Consider the following 21,387-nt stretch of genomic DNA (forward strand, 5'->3'; position numbering starts at 1 on the left):
CCAGAGGTTTCTGAATGCCTCACAGAAGTGTTCTCATCCCAGCTGTCACACTGTGCAGCTGCCAAAATCTGTTGTGACAAATCACGGCTCTGAAGGTAGATTAGCAGACATTTATCATCTTTGTTTGTAACAAAGAAAATGCAAATGTACCTTAGCTTATAGTTTGTTTCACTGAATCCTACTCTCTTAAGGTGCATCACTTAAATCTCCTTTTGGTTTCACCTTTCTCACAATTGCACAGAACAAACATGAATTGAGAGTATACATAAATACATAAATATACTTTCTCTCTTGCTCTGCCTACTTCTGATGGAGTTGATTACATAAGATGAAGAATAACTGAAAAAAATCAACATTTGTCATTCTTTTGATAGACATTTATGCTATTCTCCCACATATAGATAACATGTGCAGTAGCAAAAGGTTCCTGCTGTTCCTTCATTGTTGTTCTTGCATATATTCCTACATATTTACAAAAAAAGCAAGGCTGAAGTCAGGCATCCTTTTGTTTCAGGTGAAAAGTTTGATCCTTATTGAGCGAGAGCACTTACTTCACAATCTTGGGTCAAGCTCAGTGAAGTTTTGCCTCCTGTTGGTATTAGATTGTGCCTCATTAGAGAATGTGTTATTCTGCAGACAGGTATCACTCATGATCATCATCCCAGTGGCTTAGATCACAAATCTAAGATCTTAGATCCCAAATGGTTAGTGGGTTTTTAAATCTTTTAAAGAAATGTTCAAGCTCCACACACTTTATCTGCGAAGATATAAAAAAATACTTTAGTTTTTGTATATGCCAACGAGATACGTACTTTTTGCGACCCCTAAGGAAGTAGTGCATGGACTTCTTTATGGTATTTGTGGGTAGCATGTTTCTGTCCACTGCTTGGGTTAGGGTAACTCAAGCAATAACAGAAATGAATAACAGATGAGATGTAAAAACTTCAGCTTTCTTGAATAAGTTGTGTTTAGGAAAGTTAAAATCCTTCCCATTTTTGGAATGAATGCTCTTCTCAAGTCAGCACAGTTTTCACAGGCTTTTCATCTGCACAGGCAGACATATTAAGAGAATAATACAGTTTCATGTATCAAATTGTTTTCTACAAGTGACAATGAGCTATATAATTTGCAAACACAGTAACAGCAAACAACCCACTGTATCATACCAATTAATTGCCAGAAGCAGACTTTACACTGTGTCCTGTGGGAAAATAGCATTTGCATTTCCCTTAAAACAAAAGATTAAGTCTTCCTACTGAAAAATTAGTGGCAGCTCTGCTTTTAATTTTACTTGAAATTCCCTCCTGTGCCTGCCACCATGCATTCCAGAAAATGTTGGTGGGCAACAAAGAGGCAGTCTGCTTTCAAACTTACAATACAAAAATGTTGAGAAACAAATTCTGTTCCTTCCATGAAGGTATGGAAGGGCTTACCTGGAGGCACTGAATTATCAAGGGTTTATATGAGTGCAAGTGAAGACGGGATCTAGGCTAGGATTTATTTTTTTTAACTATGAAAAGTACATTCTTCCTTGCAATTGTTGGGTGACATGGTGGTGGGTTTTTTAATATGAACTTTTGATAAGTTAATTCATAATTTTCAGTAGCAGTTGAAGGATCTGAAAAATCCTCACAAGACAGTGATGGAAGAAGTTGGAGATACTCTGGTCTTCCCTTGCCCAAGTCTTCGAGAGGTAGTTTATGCTTCTGCTAGCAATGTTCAGTATACCAGACACCATGTTAGCTCTGTAATAATAAATGACTGTAGTACCCAGCACAAGCTAAAATTTCTGCAAGAGAAATTTCTGCAAAGAAATTTCTTTGCTCCTCAGAAGAGTTCTCAAGATCCATTCAGTTTTTAAGGAGTTTTCTCGTTGTGGAGTGTGACAACAGTTGTAGCTGTTCCTACTCTCCCTTCCTGCTGTCACTTGCTCTGCATTTAGGAACAAGTTTTAGGGAGTGGAGACATGGCTACTGCCACTTTGAGATTGTCCAGCATTAAGAGCAAAAGAACAGTCTTCTGCAGGAGGATGCTTCCTACCCGTCTCCCTCCTTGCTCCTCCAGTTTTGCTGTTGATGAGCCTTTCTAAGTTTTTCATAATAGTTTTTTAGTTCTTGTTGTATCTTTGTGATATAGGAAGATCTTTACAGGTACTGGTGTCCTAAAAGATTGTAGCAGAATCAGTCTGCACTTACATGAGGCCAGAAGGAAGAGTTTAACCAGCTGAGAGCTAAATTTTCCATTCACAGGTTTAAGGTGCAAAAAAGTGCACAACACGCTTTACTACACCATCACTATGAAACAAAGACCTACAACTCTACATATCAGCAGTTGTCTGTATGATGGAAGTACACCCCGTATTTCTCCTTTAAACTGTAGACAGGTTATTTTCACTGTTTAATCAATATGAACATAGTATCTGGACTTCAGAGAGTTCTTAGCCTGTTGGTATACTGGAAATGCCAAATTAACCAATCAGTTGAAACAGGAAAACTGTGAGTTTTCAGAGCTGATTTTTTCCCCTACTCATTTGCATATCATAAATAAACATTTTAATTTGCTGGCTCCAGAATTCCTTTTACATGTAAAAAAGGTCTGTTTGCTAGAAAAGTGCCCTATTAATATGGTCAGTATATACAGTGCTTCTTCTGTAGCTTTGTAGAACCTTTAGGATGTAGCATAAATGCCAACCCCCCTGAATCAGTTTTAACTGCTAAAGCAGCATCTACCTCCAATCATCCATGATACAGTTGGCTCATGCTGACAGGTGGGAGATGCCTTTTTTGCTACTTTTGGTCAGGTTCTGTGTACGTTTTGTGACATTAGGACAGGGTAGGTTTTTTCAACTTAAAACATCCACCCAATGGGTGCCATGAGCAACATGTTAAATTAGGTCTTCTTGAAAGTGGGCACCTATAACTCCTCATCACCTATAACTCCTTTCTAGCTTTGGCAGGAAAGAGGAAGATCTTGTTTCTGATTCTACTAGTAAATTTTTGACATTAGAAAAGAAACTCTAAGTAGAACCATGAGTACTTTATTTAGACAATATTGTGGAAGTGCAATTCAAAGCTGTGTCTGAGCCCTGGAGGGTAAGACATCATAGCTGTGATCTGTTTATATTTTGGGAACTGGAGAGCCCTGAATCCATAAAAGCACTGAGACAGCAGGGCTTCCCCATCACAGGAAAATGAGTTGTGGTTCTACTCTTTGCCATGCCCCCTCAGGTTTTCCTCAGCCCGGGCTTTTAGGGGAAGCTCCAAGGACAATGTCTCCTGTTGGTTGTGACAGACCAGTTTACTCGTGAAGGCTTTCAGTGTTTCCACCCTTGAAAAGCAATGGGATACAGCCCTTGTAAACTGTGTGTATAACAAGAATTCCTTGAAGTGTAAACATTTGCGTTACCAGCAGAGCCTTTAACAGCTAATGGGTTCAACTATGCAAAACATTCATCGTAAAGCTAAATATTGCCCAGCAGTATTTCAGAGAAGACAAGGCTTCAGGCTGTCCTAATCGGACCCTCCAGTACCTGAAGGGATCCTATAAGAAAAATGGAATGGAGAGAGACTTTTTACAAGAGCATGTAGTGATAGGACAAGGGGGAATGGCTTCAAACTGAAAGAGGGCAAGTTAAGTTAGATATTAAGAAGAAATTCCTTACTGTAAAGGTGGTGAGGGACTGGAATACGTTGCCGAGGAATGTTGTGCCATCCTTGGCAGTGTTCAAGGCCAGGTTGGATTGGGTTATAAGGAAACTGGTCTAGTGAAGCACCTGCCCATATGAGGGAGTTGGAACCAGCTGATCTTTCAGGTCCCTTCCGACCTAAAGCATTCTATGGTTCTGTGAAGAGCTGTATAAAGGAAATGAGAAAACAGCAGTCCCCTGTACAAGCATAACAGTCAATCCAGTACTTCATCACAGTACATGAAGATATCTTAAAATGAACTGTATGGCTATGGCACGGAATTTTCCTAGTGGTGATATACCATTTCTACCATTTCTATATTCATGTTTTCCTTATTAATATTTGTTTAAAAGTGTTTTGAGGTTTGCTCTTTGCTGCCAGTTTGGCAGCTCCCAGATGACATCATAAATATGCATTTATCTTTAAAATTAACTTAAAAATTCAAACCATGCCATATATTGCTTTGAAGTATGTAATCTAATAAGTGAGAAGGTATTTTCTTCATTGGAAAAAATAAAATCCACAAGGACTTGTCCTGATCTAGAACATTTGACAGCTTGCATAAGTAGTGAGCAGGTAAAGATAGTAACAGATGACTTGGACATGGGTACAAAAAGTGATACATATCTTGAGTTACTTCAATTTCTGTAAAAAAAAAAAAATAAAAAGAGTTAAATCTTCTCTTTTGTTTTTTTTTGTCCAGCTGACCTTCAGACAATGTTTATATTACCATGTGAAAAAATGAACATTATATGAATGCATATGCCATTCATATAGGGCAACTGAATAAAATATGTTTTTAATTGTGTGTAAAAAAACCCATTGACAGTTAGTTACTTCTTGGTTACCTAAATCATGGGAGGTAAGACTTAGAGAAATACCTATTACACTTTGGGAAAATGATTAATATTTTTCCATTAGAAGCGATGTATTTTGACACTTGTCAGTAGGCTGCCATGATTTTGTAATGGTGAAAGTCAAGACTTTGCGCTGATTTTTGTTCCAGCGACTGACACATCAACAACTCCCTTGAAACACTGAATGCAATAAATAGTACATAGAATTTTCAAGGAAATATTTAACAAAAATTGCACCCAAACTGATGAAAGTTTTCTCTAGAGTTCCCCAATACATGGTGTAATTTGAGAAAAAATGCTTGCCAGAGAAGCTGCTTGTAGTTGAGGTGTTTGATGACTGCTGCTGTTCAAACTTGATCTAGCTGTTACTCTCTTGCTTAATCCATGATCTGTATCTCTTTTTAGGATTGGAGGAGCTATGCCAACAGTCTTCTCCTATTTTTCGGAAGTGCTTGCTCGGGAGAAACGAGGTGAACACCTGAGCTGGCTCTGTATGTTTTGGATGATTGGTGGCATCTACGCTTCTGCAATGGCTTGGGCAATAATTCCTCATTATGGTAAGAAAATCCATAGAAGAAAGAGAAAGCTCCTTGTGATTTGGATTTCTTCTAGTGTGAAAGTAAAGATCTTGAAGTACAGCTTAAAGAAGGGTCTCCATGTCTGTTCTCAAACTACTGACCTAACTGTTAAAAAGAAATTGATTCCTTTTAGAGGATTGATGCCTTAGGTTTTAACTTTTATATTTTCCAAATCCTGTACTGTGTAGTGTGTAACTCTGAAGTTTCTTGTGGCCTGTTAGCTGCTGTTCTCTCAGGCTACTTAGACATAACAAGCTCTCCAAGTAAACCTAGATTGTCCAAGGCCCCAAAATATGTTGACTAAGGCTTCTGAAGAGGAGGGCAAACTTGGGGTAGTTACATTATTAACTGGGGTTGTACTTGGAGAATTGATCCTGATGTGCAAATGGACCAAACTTACAAAAGTGTGAAGAACTGGTGATCCAGGGTCCATCTTAGGTGTAGCCTTTTGACTGCCCAAGGTATACCTTGAAGGCCCTTCAAATAAATACCTACCTTTATTCCCTTATTCTTGTCTAGTCTCTGTTTTTAGGTGGCCACCTCAGACCTCAGGATATAGTGGGAATAAGTTGTACATCACATAAGAAATAATATATTACAAGATGCAAAAATTCACCAATGTCCATATTTAGTCAGAGTCTTCAAATTACTGAGAACCTGGACATGTGAAAATGTAATTGATGTTACTGTTAAATCTGGAGAAAATAGATTATGTGGAGATTTGCATCAGAGAAATTTTAAATTGCTGGAATGTCAAATTAGTGTTCCTTTTGACACAGTGATAGATTATGAATTAAACATTCTTGAGAAAAGGAGTAAGAATTTTCTTAATGTTTGCAGCACTGAAATCTGGAATTAGTCTGAAAATAAATCTGTACAGAGTGTTTCTTAGTAGATATTTTTAGTGGTGTAAAAACAGATATATGGAACAGAGTACATTTAAATGCTGTAGGGATGTATGAGGGCAATGGCTGAAGTTATACACACATGAAAGATAAGCTACCTCGTGAAAGAGCTCTTTAACTGCCCTGTCATAGTTAAACATAATGTGGAGGTACAGATTCAGTTCTTTGTCTCCTGGGCTTGCCTTTTAGAACAGTTAAGTGCTCACGGTTCTCCAGGGTTGCTGAGACTGCTCAGGGGTTCTTAAAAATCAGCTTCTCAAGCACTTCTCCCTGGCAGGCCTCAAGCGAAGTAAAGCAGCGCTGTGAGTTAGCTGGCATCCAAAGCAGCTTTCTTTAGCCAAGCAATGAGGTTTATCACAGCTATATTGTGAAAGAGGGGGCAAATTAATGAGGTTTGCCCAAAGTGACGGGAACATTTAGCGAGTGGTAATGTCCAGAAATAAATTATAATAATGCAGACTAATCAAATACCTAGACTGTTGCATTAAAATTAATTTTAGAGTTTAGTACACTCAACCTGAATCTATACCTTCAACCCTGCCTTTTGACTTTGAATTGCTGGAAACAAAGAGACGAATTTGTGCTGACAAGGCACAATATGGATTTTTTTTTTCACAATTAGTAAATTGCACTGGATGACAAGTACTTTTTTGCTTTCCTGTGGACTTTTATTTTCTTTATCTCTCAATGGAAAATGCAGACATTATGACAGACTGATTTACATAGGTTGTCTCATTTCATTGTAGATTTTATAAACAGCTTTATATCCTTTACTGAGCTGCTTTTAAAACATCACATAGCAGTATATTTTAATGGATTCACAAAAGCAGTGTTATTACAGGGAAAAAATTTCTTCTTTCTTTAGCAGTGGAAGAATATCAGCAACAAAAAGGAGCGCTGCACTGGTTTGTTGCTGCTGTTGCTGTTGTTTTTTCCACCTGCAAGAATATTTGTTAAATAATATAAACCAAAAGAAAATAAAAAAACAATTTCAAAATATAGTATTCTTTAGTGCTAGATGTAAAAATCAATATTTGCAGTTTATTAAGGTAAGTTATAATGATCAAAAGAAGGCCAAAAAAATCAAGCTGTAAACAACAGAATCCTTTTTCACAGTAAAAGAAGTAAGCTCATACAACATTTTGGCAAAATTAAACAGAACATATTTATGGGTTTTAATGAGGTCTTTAAATTGTCTTTACTTTTAAAACAGACTTTTTTGTTATGTTTGAAATTTAAAAGCTAGTCTTAGGTCCTACTAAAAATGTGAAATCACTCCAGCTCATTGCAAACTATTTTGTTGTCATAATGCTGTGCCAAGCTGCCAGATGTTGCCAAGGGCTCCCAGGGCAAATCCTGCTCCAGAATTTGGGGAGTGTGGTCACACATTGCTGTCCCCTCCTAGAAACATTCCAGGTCAGACAAACGCCCATGCAGGTGTCTAACCATTTGTATCACATGCATTTACGAGGAGGCTCTTACAGTATTTTCTCTTTTACAATTTCTACATGGTTTCCATAGATTTATTTTGCCAGAATTAAGCAGAGATAAAGATTTTCCTCCAAATCACTTAACGTACTTCTCATCATTCACACCTTCACTGACCAGAAAGCAAAGCATAATTTTAAACAACTCTTCCACTTTTACACAGCACTTATAATTGTGCATGGGTATTTCTGGGTTCTTTGCTTCTCACTTGAGGAGTTGACAGCATTTGTTTTTCTCAGCTGGACTCAGAAGTTACTCAATAGCAGTGAATGAAGCTCCATCCATAAAAAAGCAATCAACTGTCATTGAGCAGAGTGGAATTATATTAATAGTAAGATACCAGGTCAACACAGTAGAATAATTTTGAATATTCTTTTCTTCCTTCTTTTACCAATGTATTCCTTTCATTTGTACTCCTTCTTATATAAGCCACTTTAAAAGAGTCCTAGATTCATAAGTATACATTATCTAGCCCAAGGCAGACAGTGAAGCTATGTATGCATGTAAGTTTGCCAGATGAACATTTAGCTATATCCTTCTGGGAGAAAACAAGGATTATTCTCTATATGTAACAGTTTATCTCTGTTGTTGTTCGAGCAGCACAGGAGAGTCTGAAACAGGCGTAATGCTCTGAAATACAAAATAAAGTGCTAATAACTGTTGTCTTGATATCAGCATCTTGTTAAGTGAGGGATTAGTGTGATGCAGTGCTGCAGTGACCACATATGGAAAGGCCAATATCATCTGGAAGACAAGAATCTCTTTAGTAGGGGTTTTTGATTTATATATCTGTTGCCTGTTGTTTAAAAAATGAAAGTTTATGTAGACCTGTTCAGGGTCTCCTAAACTCGAGCTCAAGCTGTGAAGAAGAAGAAACATCTGCAGAGAAATGCTTCTAATTGCAACTAATTTTAAAAGTCCCAGATTAGACTGCTAAGAAGAAATTCCTCTCTACACTGCTTATATCAGGCTGGATAGGAGGAATAACAGTCATTCTGTAAATATATTTGCAAGTGCAATTTTAATTTTAGCATCCTGTTTCAAGGTAGGGTAGTTAAAAGACTGTCAAATGCATCAATTGTGTATTACAATAGTCTTTAAAAATATTCATTTTTCAAATAATGAAGAAGTCTAAGACTGCGAAATTTTAGTTTAAAATCTAGACATTGATATCTTACAATTTTTTGACACCAACTTTATGTTTTAGTCGGAGAATAGGAATTTAAAAGAATTGTGAAATTCTTAATTCTTAATTTCATAATTCTTATGAAATTCTTGTTACAAATTATAAACTAGTCACTAGTCACAAATGATATTTCTACATCAGTCATTAGAGTTTTACTAAGAAAGCCATTCTTTCCCAAATGGATTTTTTTTGAGAGAGTAACTTCTTTACAGTAACACAGAGCTTAAAAATACAGTGTCCAAGTAATGCACTCACTCTTGACTTGCAAAGCATTGTATTTAAAATATTAACAATATCTTCTATTTTAAAAATGTTTAATTATGTCTCCTACTGGAAATTTTTTGTATTCATTTCCTGGTCTGTAAAATATATTCACTTCTAGTCTCTCTGAAGTTTTTTTCCTATTACTTTTCTCCTGTCAATAACATTAAATGAGTTTAAAGGGCAGGAACTGGGACTTAATTTAGACAGGATAGAAGTTAAGTTTTGAATACAGTTGTTATAATGTTATTAACATTAACTGCCAAATACATTCACAGAATCTTCATTCACTGGATGTTGTCAAGGGCTCTTGAAACTACAGCCTGTCCTTAATAGTTTAGAACCACGCTAAATTCACTAGAGCTACCAATGGAGACCTGTTGTCTGTTCTTAATTCTGCTTTCCATAATTAGATAAGTCTTTTTGTAGACACAGGAGTCTATAATGGCTTCTGTTTCCATCTGAGTGCAACTGTGATGAGAATGGACCAATCTATTTCTCTTTTGAGTAAGAAGTGGCTTTCAAATTGGCCTGAAAAATATTTCTCAAGTTTGTAGCAGAAGATTGTTGCAGTAAAGCAGTTCAATTCATCTGAAGAAATTAAGGCTAGTGGCAATGAAAATGATCCTCTTATCACCTTTTTGCATGGTGGCTTGAGAAAAATTTTTGTCTTATTTCCAACGTCATGTTTGCTCTGGTTTTGTGTCATCCAATTGAAGATAAAGATAAACCTATCTTCAAAACGGCAATGAAATCCCCTTCTGCATGAAACCATAATGAACTGTATTGTAGTAAAACAGGCAAGGAGGTAAGCAAAGCTGCATGCAGCAACTATGCAGATGAGGAGATAGAGAGCTACTGGCTCACTGTGCAACACATAGCATGTACAGCATCAGGCAGTGTTAATGGAGGAATTAACCTTCCAGCCTGCTGCAGATCTGAGCATGATGGACTAAAATTGTGGAGTGGCAATGAAATGAGAAAACCTTTTAACTCCGTTATTCTATCTGGGTTTTTGTTGGGCTGAAGGGTTTCTCAGTGGCACATGGCAGCAGTGGTATTGGGTTAAAAATTCCTACGCCAATGCTCTATACTATCAGTGGGTTATAGGCTTAGGGCACAGCCCTAACATCTAGTACATGGTATGCAATAAAGGCAGATGCATTTTAGGAGGCATCCATCTTCCAGCACTTCTGGTGAGCAGACCTGGATCCTCTTGAGTGGCAGGATCTGTAAGTATGGATTACAGAGACTGAGCCGATGTTTCTGTCAAGTGGAGGTAGTACAGATAATGAAAAATATTTTATAATGGTGTGTTGGTTAAGCGTATGAATGGAACTGCCATGGAAGTAGTGAAGTGTCAGGCATTGAAATTCCTGTTGCAGGGGCTGTTGTTGATTCTGATTTGAAGCAAGTTGATGCACTGGATGCCCCCACAAAGTTCCCTCACCCCTGTTCTATTAAACAGATACTGTTCCTTTGCGGTGTGTTGGGGTAGGCCAGAAAACAGCAAACGAAGGAAAAAACTAGAATTTAAAAAAAGAATAGAAAAAGAAGCAGCATTGAATATTCCTAGCGCATGTATGAAAATGCCTGCCTGTCAAACTGTTCTGGCTGGTAGCTCCAAAAGGAAGACAGAAAGTTTCTTGGCTGAATAACACTGCACTGGTAGAAACAGAAATTTATAAGTTGGTTCTTCTTTAATTTTTAAAATTCTGGATTCTCAAGGAAAAAAAAACCACCTCCAACACCTTAATATTGTTTTTCTTATTTTCCTCAAACTTTTCTCTAATAGGCTTCCTTTTCATGGTAGTTCTGAACAAATTCATGTCATAGCAACAGCTGTTAGGGAAAAAGCTGAACCCAAGGCTCCATTTTCTATTATACAGTAGTTTCCATTCTTTGCAGAAGAATTTCATCAGTTACCCAGTACAAAGAGAAATACTGAAGAAGATGGCCTGGGGAAGAGCACAATGCTTTTTTTCTCAGCTGTAAAAGGCCCATAAATGCACCAAGAAATCTGCAGTCTGCAGAATTTGAATTCAATATATTGTCCTTTTTTCAGGTTTGGAGGAAATATGTGAACCAAAATTTAAAACCAAGAACAAATCTTCAAATTTGCCTCCTACTATTTCCTTTCTGATATATCTTCTGTCTTGAGAATAAACCTAAACAAATGAAAAATACCATTTGATATTTAAAGAAGTTAGAGCTTTGTTAAAGTTGAATCTGCACTTGCAATGAGACTGTGTAATGCTGTATAAATGGACTAGATCAGGCGTAAAGGCAGCTACTACCTAATTCAACATCTGTTGATCCATTTTACATTCCTCTAAGAGACAAAGTGATCCCCAGTGCGCTATGCTTCCCCTCTGCCAATACTTAATGCACTTATATTAATCTGGTATTCTGCAGATGAAGCTACATCTATACTTTTTTTAATCTGAGTTAATTAAAATGTGTGCAAGGCAGTTTCAATGTTAACTTCAGTTATCAACTTCTACTTGTGAATTGTTCTTCATTTGAAATAATCCTATTAGATTACACCGAATGTGTACTTTAAAAAAACCTTCATCTTTAGGAACAACAATAATGACAGAATATGGCAGCATTTAGAAGAGCTGCTTATGCAAATCTAACTAGGAGAGCAAAACAAACCACTTTATCAGGTTTCTTATTTTCTGTGCTCTAATGAAGAGTTTGATATGGTCATTTCAATGTTTATATTTGCAAGCCCTAGAAGTTTAAGTAGCTTTTAGCACATCTACTTAATGAACACTAAAGATGCTCATTAGTGAGCTTCAGATATAACCTTTTCCTTGGCATTTTAGGTTAAGGGTGAAAGAGAAAATTTTTTATGGAGAGGTTCAGTAAAAATCTAGCAAATTGTTTTGTGAGCAAAGAAGATATGAGGCTCAGTTTTCTAGGGGTTTCTGTCAATCACCTTTCGATCCTGGCAAAATCCCTTCTGCCCTCTCTTCCCCTATGTTGCTTACAAGGCACCATGGCAGTGCTTTTAGTTTGTCCTTGCTTTTTTTGGATCCCTTTCTGCTATAGTCTCTACAATTCCCCTTTCTTTCCCCCAGAACTATGCTATAATAACCATTCAGATGTCCACACTCGCACTATGCTCCCTGGTGCAATACAGCCCTGTTCTGGCCTAGCTACTCTCAGGGAGAAGGCAGCTCGTTTCAACCTGGGTCAGATCAGTGCCAAAGCCAATGGATGGGGTGGCTGTGTTGCAGTCCCCATCCCCAGGTAGGCTCCAGCATCCCTGAGGGACCACTGGTATCTCCTGCCTTTTCCTTCTTTTTCCAAGTGACTCTCTCTTCTCTGCCTGGGCAGCATATTTCACAAGGCTTTGGAGAATGTGATTATCTTTGAGACTATTGCTTCCTGTGATGTTTGATTGAGGTAGCTTAATGGCTTTAAAGAATGCTAGTGGAGGAACTGATGGACAGGTGAACAGACTGTTGCCATTAAGCATCATTGTTCAATGCCATAAACATAATTTTCCGCAGAAACCATAGTAATCGTCAGTCATTCTCATGACAATAAAAAATGTCAACTTCTCAGCCTTTCTCTTAATGAAAATTCAGTTTCACACAATGAATTGGCCTTGAGTTTAATTTAAGGAAAATTACATCCAAACCAATAAAGCTGCCTTAGAAACCTGTCTAGACTGGCCAGCAGAAGTACCTGCAGTGTCAGGTGTTAACCTTGTTTTTCACTTTTAGAAACAAATACGATTCTAATCTGATAAGATTTCTTTGTTAATATTTTCAATGTTAAATCATAAAAAAAAACACTTTTGATTTTGTGATTGGTCTACAACAGATCAAAAATTCATGTGATTGTTCATATACAAAAATACATTAATTTCCTCTAGAACATAACCTGACAGTATACATTCATCAACCACACTTCTGTATTATTTCTATGGCATGTAAAGCTACCTGCTTTGAAGAACTTGGTGATTGTCCTTTTAGTAACAGTTTCCTTTCACTTTAATAATATATTCTGTCTATGGATTGCATATACAACTGGAATATAATTTTTCAATTTGCAGTGCAGTTGCTTTTAAAATAAAATTAACAAATTCAATTGCAAATGACATTGGATTGGTTTTTTTCAGGAAGTTTGTTCACACTTTTCCTCAAAGAAAAGTACTTTATGTTACTTTTGAAAAGCATGCCTACTTTAATGAAAGTAATTCCATTGAGGTCTTTTCAAATATCCATGCTTACCAGAGTATATGAATACAACATCTGACTATATTCCTTCTGTTCATACTTGTAGGAGAGGACAAAAATATGGCAAAACCTGATTTATCTTCCTTACAGTGTTTGTGTGCTTAGTATTTCCAAGACAACTCTACTTTTACACCTTACAAAGATGCCAGCAGAAAACAGTATAAAATGAGCAGTGATAAGCATTGAGATTTCATAGTGAGGGCTCTGGGCTGAGGTTTCCATTCACAGTTTCCTCAGCTTTGGTGCTGGGCAAGGTGAAGAATTGCTGCTTTCTACCACTCTCTGTTTCTCCCTTGATGTTTAAGTTAGTATTTTTTTTTTTTTAGTATTGGGGCAATTTGTTTTCAGGCATTGAAAGCTTTGGCCCCCCTCTTAGTTGTTTCATGAAAATGTCATTGCCATATAATAAAAGAATAAGGAATTGCAGCTAAAGAGATCAAGGTTATATTTATATTGGTTAATTTTCCCACAGAAACATTATTTAGTTCAATCCGATATAAACATTTGATTCCTTTATTATTCTAGACTTTCAAGGAAGTCATGAAGCTGTATAAAAGAAAGAATGTAATATAATTCTCTGCTTTCTTAATATATTGTATTTTCATTGTTCCCTTTGAGAATTGCATTTCAAATACTGGGACTATCTGTTCATACGCAAATCCACTTCCCCGCTGCCACTATGATAGGCTATTACTGAGAATCGTTAGTACTTGATTTGAGAATGCAAAAAAATATTTTGTTGCAAGTCTTTGACAGAGGCTTGAATTCAAGGCTTCTGACCCATGGTTCACAGTATGTACAGAAAGCCCCACAGAATGTACAGTAAGGTCAGAAATGTGACCAGGTTTGCTTAATTGACTGCTGTTAGATTAGAACATAATTCCTAGAATGCACATCGGCTCTAATCGTTTGGTCACATAAAATACCTGCTTAGTCTATCTGTCTCTCTTGCAGTGATAGGATATTCCTCCTTTTTGTTTAAAATTAAAAAAAAAAAAAAAGGAGCGAAAACAAGAGGCAAATGAAATAGCAAAGAATAGAAATAAGACAAAGCACAGCACTGAAATGCTCATTGAAAATAATATTTTTCTTGCAACATCTTTCAAGCAAATAAATGTAATAGAGTTACATTTTGAAAGAGTTTCTTTAATTGCAGAGATATTCTGTTGTTACACTGCAGCAGCACACAAAAGGTAAAATGTGCATCACTGGTAAAAGACATGTCCTCTTGGTATTCTTCAAATAATGTTCCAGCATTTCAATTAATGTTTTGTTTCTAAGTTAAGCTAGATAAGGAGGCTCCATTTTCTTTTCACAAGCTGCAGTGTTTCATTGTGCCTTTTACTGGTTGTCCTTTTTGATTAATTGCTTCTCTTTCCTTCTTTTCCATGAGCCCATCATTTAAATATCCTTAGTTCAGATGCACATAAATCACTGGGAGTCCTGGAGCGGGACAAGAACACTTACATTTTCAATTAGTTTCCACATCTAACTGCTGCTTTTAGTAGTGTCTACAACAACGCATCACACCAAACATAGCACCATTTCTGATCTCAGAGCTATGGATAGACAGTGAAGGGCACCACACAAGAATACATAGATATCATTGTATCTGTATTTTTTTATATGGGTAGGACAACAATATGAAGAGATTTTGTTGCAGACAAGTGTTTCCTTATAGACTTTGTACATAATGGCTACTACATAGGCATTTGACAATTTCACATTGTCTTCTTACAGAAGTGGATTCTGTCTGCTCTCAGTGATTTAGTCTTATTGTACTCTGCAGCATGGTCCAAACAGATGCCTCAAAATTAATGCAAAACCATTTTTCAATTCTTAAATAAAGTAGTGGAAAACTACTAAGCACATGTAGGAGAATGGAGGTAAAAAACTTAACGCAAATTAAAAGTAACATACAAATGAAGTTCATATGAAGTTTGAAGCACATTTTAGTGACATTTGGTTGTGCAGTCTTGGTGCCAACATTGAAGCCCTGACAGCAGCATCTCTTACCATGCTGTCTCCCCCACTTCCGATATTAATTGCATCTGTTTGAACCATTTTCTCTGGAAAGCTTAACAGAACCTTTTCTTCTTAGACTGACAAGCCTGTGATGTTGTCAGTGTTGTGGCTGGTAGATGTTGCTCTTTGTTTTGCAGATTGTGAAGTGCCTTCATTGAACAGCTGCACAGAGTCAGACTCAAGCCAGGACTTTGCAGAAATGCATGAGTACATAAATCTCTGGGGCCACTGACTCAGTCAGCCAAACAGTCAGATCAATTATGTGCCACAGTCTTTGTAATGAGATTTTCAGCTACATATTAACCCTTGGTAGCCTATTCTTTTTTATTTATTTATTTGTTTATATCTGAGTACTTAAAACATCATCTTTACAGTTGTTAAGTCTCTATTGTAAACTTTATGTAGTTATTGAATAGATCTTGTTTGTGTTGGAAAAATACATTTCAGTTTTTATGCTCACTCTTTATCTGGTTGTCAAGCTAAAAAAATTCAGCTACTGCTGTGGTTTTTGATAGCAGGGTTTTCATAAAATGCTTCTAGACCATATGGCCACAAAAAAAATTAAGACAAATATATCTTCCTTCCATAGGCCTTGGTTAGCCACCTAGTATCCTACAAATCCATTTGGAAAATGTCTAGTGGTCATTAAATTGAGGAAGGATATAAACCACTGACCTATTGCATCCCAGCACTATTTTTTTTTTCCTAAGTCAATGGCATTGCTAAGGCATTGGGAAGATTGAAAATGTATATATGAAAGAGCATCAGAGCAGTATCAAGAAGTATTGGCTTCCGTAGGACTGAGAATGGTGCCATATGATGTAGCTTTATAACATATCTTTAACTACAAGGAGAAAATTTTCCAAATCTAATTTACGTGCAGAAATGTGACAAAAGCAGACATTTAAAGGAAAATAAAACATTTGAGCTTTTGATTACATGTCACAGCTCTTTTCATGTTTTGCATCTACACCCTGGACAAAAGTTTACCTGTGTTTTTCTACACTCATTTCTAGCAGTCTTGGGCAGTTTTCTCTGAGCAAGGGCCATGAGTACACATAAGGGAAATTCAGAACATTCTAGCCTATAATATGCATATTTACTTAATTTCAATAGCTACATGGTATTTCTCCTTTTAAATTTCAGGAGTATGCAATCGACTTAAGTTTCAGGAGAGATTTTCCACTGATTTGTATTTTATAAACTATGCGGTAGAGGGGAAGAAAGGTATTTTGAGAATGCACAAAGTAGAATATTTTAGAAAAACTGATTCAACATCTAAGCAGAAAATTACAGATATGCCCTAGCAAGCTTTCAGAATCTGTGCTCATTAACCAAAGACTGTAATGAGTGAGGACATGCCCACTTCTCAAGGAATATAATGATATTTGCATTCAGAATAAAGCCATGTTGAAGTTACCCAGGCTCAATTCCTGGTAATAGGTGTCTGAAGTCTGGTGAAATGACAGGATGGTAGCAAAACTCTTAATGATGATTTACGTCAAGATGTTGCAATATTGTGTGGAAGTGCTTTTTTGGCAGGTTTCCAGTCCTATAAGATAGTTGCATTCCAATTGTGTTCAGAATTACTAAGGAGCACAATTGATCCTGCAGAGTGGTGGAGACATTACACCAGCACGACATCTTAGCATAGTGCTTTTCCATTATTTCTCCCTTGCTTGAGAATGGAAAGTTCTCAGTGGCCAAAGTTAAAAAAACAGAAGTAGAGCACTGCAAACCTGTCTCCACTCCTCATCAGTGGCATTTTTTGTTCCTTTCCACCAAGTGGAATGCTTTACTCTTAGCCCCTATTTTCATGAAGAGTCATATCGATGGGTGCAATGCATAGTTGAAGTTGGGATCAGTCTAGGAAAGGCTCACTAAGTTCTGTATGATAATCACACATCAGCGAAGCACATCTCCTGGGTCAAAAGAGTATTGATTGGATAGCAACCTTCAATCTCTTAGGAACGAGGTGCAAGTATCTCAAGAAACCATGAGAAGGTTTTGTACAAAATTGATGTCTATCTTCGCCTGTGCCCCTTACGGGGTAATGGCTTTGCATTTCATGTCAATGTCTTTCTTTATGGATTTTATCAGTACAGTCTCCTCTGAAACTATCTGTATTTTGGCTCTGATTAATATCTTATTTTTACCCTTCTTCAGTGTTACTGAGGTCTTACAGCCTTGAGTTAACCTGTGTAAGTATTAGTGTTCCTGTTTTATAACAGGACATAGAGGTGCATAATATAAATACACAGAAAACCACAATAAAGCACTACAGATTGGCAAAAACTTGCCACATGATTGGATGATGTTATGGAGAGTGGTGGCTTGGAGACAAACTAAATTGAATAAACAAACATAACTTAAGAGGCAGAGGAATCTTCATCTCCTGCCAACTGTTCTGATGTCAGCTAATTCTTACAACTACCATTCAAGGCAGAATGTTTCCTGCAAACTCTACTAAGACAAGGCCTTTTTGTTTGTTTTTAACCTGCTATTTATATAGAGAGGTGTTTTAGCACTGCCTTACATCAGTTAAAATGGAATTTGTCCAGTTCTGTGCACTGTAGGCAAATGCTCTTGTTACTGTATCTTTCTCAGTCATATAGTAAGGGCTGAAGAGGCAGAAACAATTCTGAAAATGCCGTAAGCTGCTTCTTGTGAATGCACTTTACTCTTTTGCCACTGTTCATTATAACTATTGGAACAGTCATAACTTCTGAATAGTTGAGACAGTCCCCTGAAGGAGAGGATATAGGGTGACTATGTAGAAAATTTATAATGGTCAATTTAGTTGACCATTCAACTCTGGTTCTGTATAGCTTCTCTTCTACCCTGTTAGACTTCATAAAATATGAATGGATAATGAGTGATTTTGTCTTATTCATGTCTCTGTTTTATTTGGTTGGCCCAGTATCCTTCCCAGTAAAGAAGATTGAAGTGCATTCCTTTGTGTTCAGCTCAAGATACAGGCGTGCCATTCCCATTAGGCCCAGTAGTGGCAGAAGCCTACTGGTTTCCAAGACCATACAGGTTTTAATATTTATCTACTAGGGAGGCAAGAGAGATTCTTATTTCATAGTCATAGATAGACCAGTAATTAGACATTCTTCACTACTTCTAGCGCCTGCCAAGATTAGATGGATTACATGACTGGACTACTGGGTACCTGCAGTTCTCCTATTAGGGATACTGCTTTAATTTTCATATATGATTAAGTCTGTTCATCTCTTCTTCATTTTAAGTATTAACTTCTTGGCTGCATCGGCTACTGTGCATCGCCTCATCCTAATACAGCCCTATATCAGGCCAAATGAAAGTCAGATTTCAGACAGACCGTTTCAAACCATGCACACAACGACTTACAAATTTCCCTTACCTTTCCCCCACACCTACCTCCATGCCAGCATTTCTAAATATTCTGATTTAAAACTAATTTTTATGGGTTCTTTTTTTCCTATCAGGCCTCATATATTAGCATCTCCATGTCAAGGAAACAAACCTACAGCTCTGTTGATATTCTGCAGAGCATACAAAAAATTACATGAAAGCCTGACTTGTCATTACTAAACCTCAAATTTTGGAAACATATCATACCATACCATTGTCTGAAGTATGAGGATACACAAACTTCCTCCTTAATGAAAAGTAAACTGCAGTGCTGTGCAAGAGTGTGTTTGATGGTATTTGAGAGCAAATTATTTTCTATGCAAGATCAGTTCTTCTTTCAGCTGTCCTGGGGATTGTCTGAATAGCAGATACTGCCACTGGAGTGACTGAAGACCTGATTTTATAAGGTCTTCAGATAAATATCAATGCCAGCACAGTGAGGAGTTACGTGTCTGTGCTTACAAACCCCCTCCACTGTGTCAGAGGAAATGTGTCTTTAGAAAATGCTTTGTTCCTTCTCATCACAGTTTTAAGTGCCAGCAGACCGAGTCTAATGTGTTTGCAAAATACATCTGTTGAACACTGCTACTTTCTTCTCCCACTGAACTGGTGATCCTCAAGGGCTAATTGCCCTTGTGGCTAGAGAGCCACACACCTTTGTTAAGTTGCCTCAATCATGGCCTGACACACTTCAGCTATTTAATTTCCAAATTCCTTCTTCAGAAATTACCAGCAGCTGACCTGCTGAGACTAGGTTTGTAGACTATCTAACTATCTATACAGGCTAAAAATAACACTGCTTTTCCCATGTGATATTAATAATTTAATCACAGAAAAGACAAGTGTTCTATTTTGTGCTACTGGAATTTCACAGTAATACAACAGAGAAGAACTCTGGAAACATTATTTCTGCAACGGTTTAAAATAATGTTTTTCATCCAGTTTTGTAAAAATGTCTAACAGAGCTTCCTCAGCTACGTAATTTATCTGAACTTTTCTCTTTTTTTTCAGTTTCAGCAGTATCTCACCATTATTCTAATGTGTAGCACTACAATAGAGGGGCTCAAATCCTAGATAACACTGACAGTTAAACTTGGTAATGCCAGGGCAGAAAAAATATAAGTGCAATAATAAGGTATTTAAGTGATGCAAGCTTCAAAATATTTCCAGTACTTAAAATTTTGCTTTAGCTTAGACTTGGGAAATACTCAACAACAGCATGTGATAGTAAAAGTCTCCCTGCAATAGTTTTAAGCTTTATTTGTTTTGAGTACGGTAACAGTGCCACCATGTGACAATTTAGAGCAATCATGCTTGTTAGTTACTGTAAGTATTTCAAACAAAAACATTGAGAATGAAGGCTAGAAAGCTGACTTCTGACCAAAGGTGGTGTGTTAAAACAGAAATAAGAAAAGCTATAAAATAATATAAATTATTATTCAGAAGAATCTATGAAGTCTATGAATTACTGTAAATTCCTTAGTTTGCTTTCTCTCCTATCCTTAAAGTATATTTCTGCATCTCCTCCCTCCTTTGATCTACTAAAAGACAGAAATCTATGAAAATTCGGGTTTTGGCAATTTATGACACTGCCATGAAATTAGTTCCTCTTATTCATACTGAATGACTAACAAAAATTGTCAAAATGCTCAGTCTTTAGCTAACCATGCCATAAAATCACAGTATTTGATTGGATTTTCTTTGTCAACTTTAGTGTCTTAGAAAGGTGTTCGTAAGCTTATTCCTCTAGTATATATAAACCGTCTCCTTGCCAGCCAGTGCTTGTATAGAGCCTCTGGGCACCCGTGTTTTTCATTGCCCACATTGGGCTTTAGTGTAACACGTATGAATCTGTAGAGATCTGTCATGTTCCTTGTAGCCCGTGTTGTGGAAAGTTAAGCAAATCATCCCCATAAATCTGCTCTCAAGTAACATATCTACTGTAGTAACATATCCTTGTGTTTGAAGATACTTGCTGTTTATCAGGTACTATACATTTATAAAATTCATCTTAATGTGGACAGGTTTCCCTCTATATATTCAGAAAGTCTATGACAAGTGTTCTCTCCTTTGGAGCAAGAATTTTAAAATATCCATTTGATATATTAATATTATGGAGCTGTTTTGTGAGACAAGATTTTGTTGACATTGAGTTCAACTCATAAATTAGTGATTGGATATAGATTAGCGTCTTGTACATTTTGATTTTGCTCCACTGTGTGCTCCTGTGTTTCTGTAATCAGTAATTGCCATGTCTGTGATTCACTTGGCCTTTTCCAGCAGCCAGGAAAGCAGGAGGGTGGTATTTAGCACAAAGGTTGCTGCAGCAGCTTCAGATTCAGCCATGACAGATTTTGGGTTGCTCTACAGTACATTATTTCCAAGATGCATTTAGGCCAAATGATTTGCAATTCATAAAACATTGGGACTTGTCCCCATTCTCAAGATTAATGACTCTTAAATACAGCATAGCCAGGGAGCAAGGGTGAAGGTCGGCTCCAGGTTGCTGAGCAGTGCACTGAATGCAGCCATGTAGGGCTGCTGTGCCTTTGCTACTGTGCCATAAATCAGGGGAGAAGGAGATTGAATTACAGCCAAGAACACAATTTCATTTAGTTTCAAGACTTATGTACAAAAGGAATGAAAGCCACTTTGTGAGCTAAATTCAGCGCTGCTTTAATGGCTCCATTTTCTAGATTAGCTCATGACCTGGGAAAAAGGATATGTTAAGTATAGGAATAAATCCAAACTT

General features: G+C 37.0%; 1 protein-coding gene across 1 annotated transcript in view; it reads left to right on the forward strand.

The window, feature by feature from the left end:
• SV2C (synaptic vesicle glycoprotein 2C) overlaps window positions 1-21,387 on the forward strand; it is a 115,359-nt gene that overhangs the window by 60,484 nt on the left and 33,488 nt on the right. The window contains exon 4 of the mRNA XM_032096360.1: window positions 4,949-5,100. Within this exon, the coding sequence (XP_031952251.1) occupies window positions 4,949-5,100 (152 nt within the window). The remainder of the gene's footprint in view (window positions 1-4,948; window positions 5,101-21,387) is intronic.

The sequence above is a fragment of the Corvus moneduloides genome, chromosome Z, assembly GCF_009650955.1.
Source record: "Corvus moneduloides isolate bCorMon1 chromosome Z, bCorMon1.pri, whole genome shotgun sequence".
Classification (NCBI taxonomy): Eukaryota; Metazoa; Chordata; class Aves; order Passeriformes; family Corvidae; genus Corvus; species Corvus moneduloides.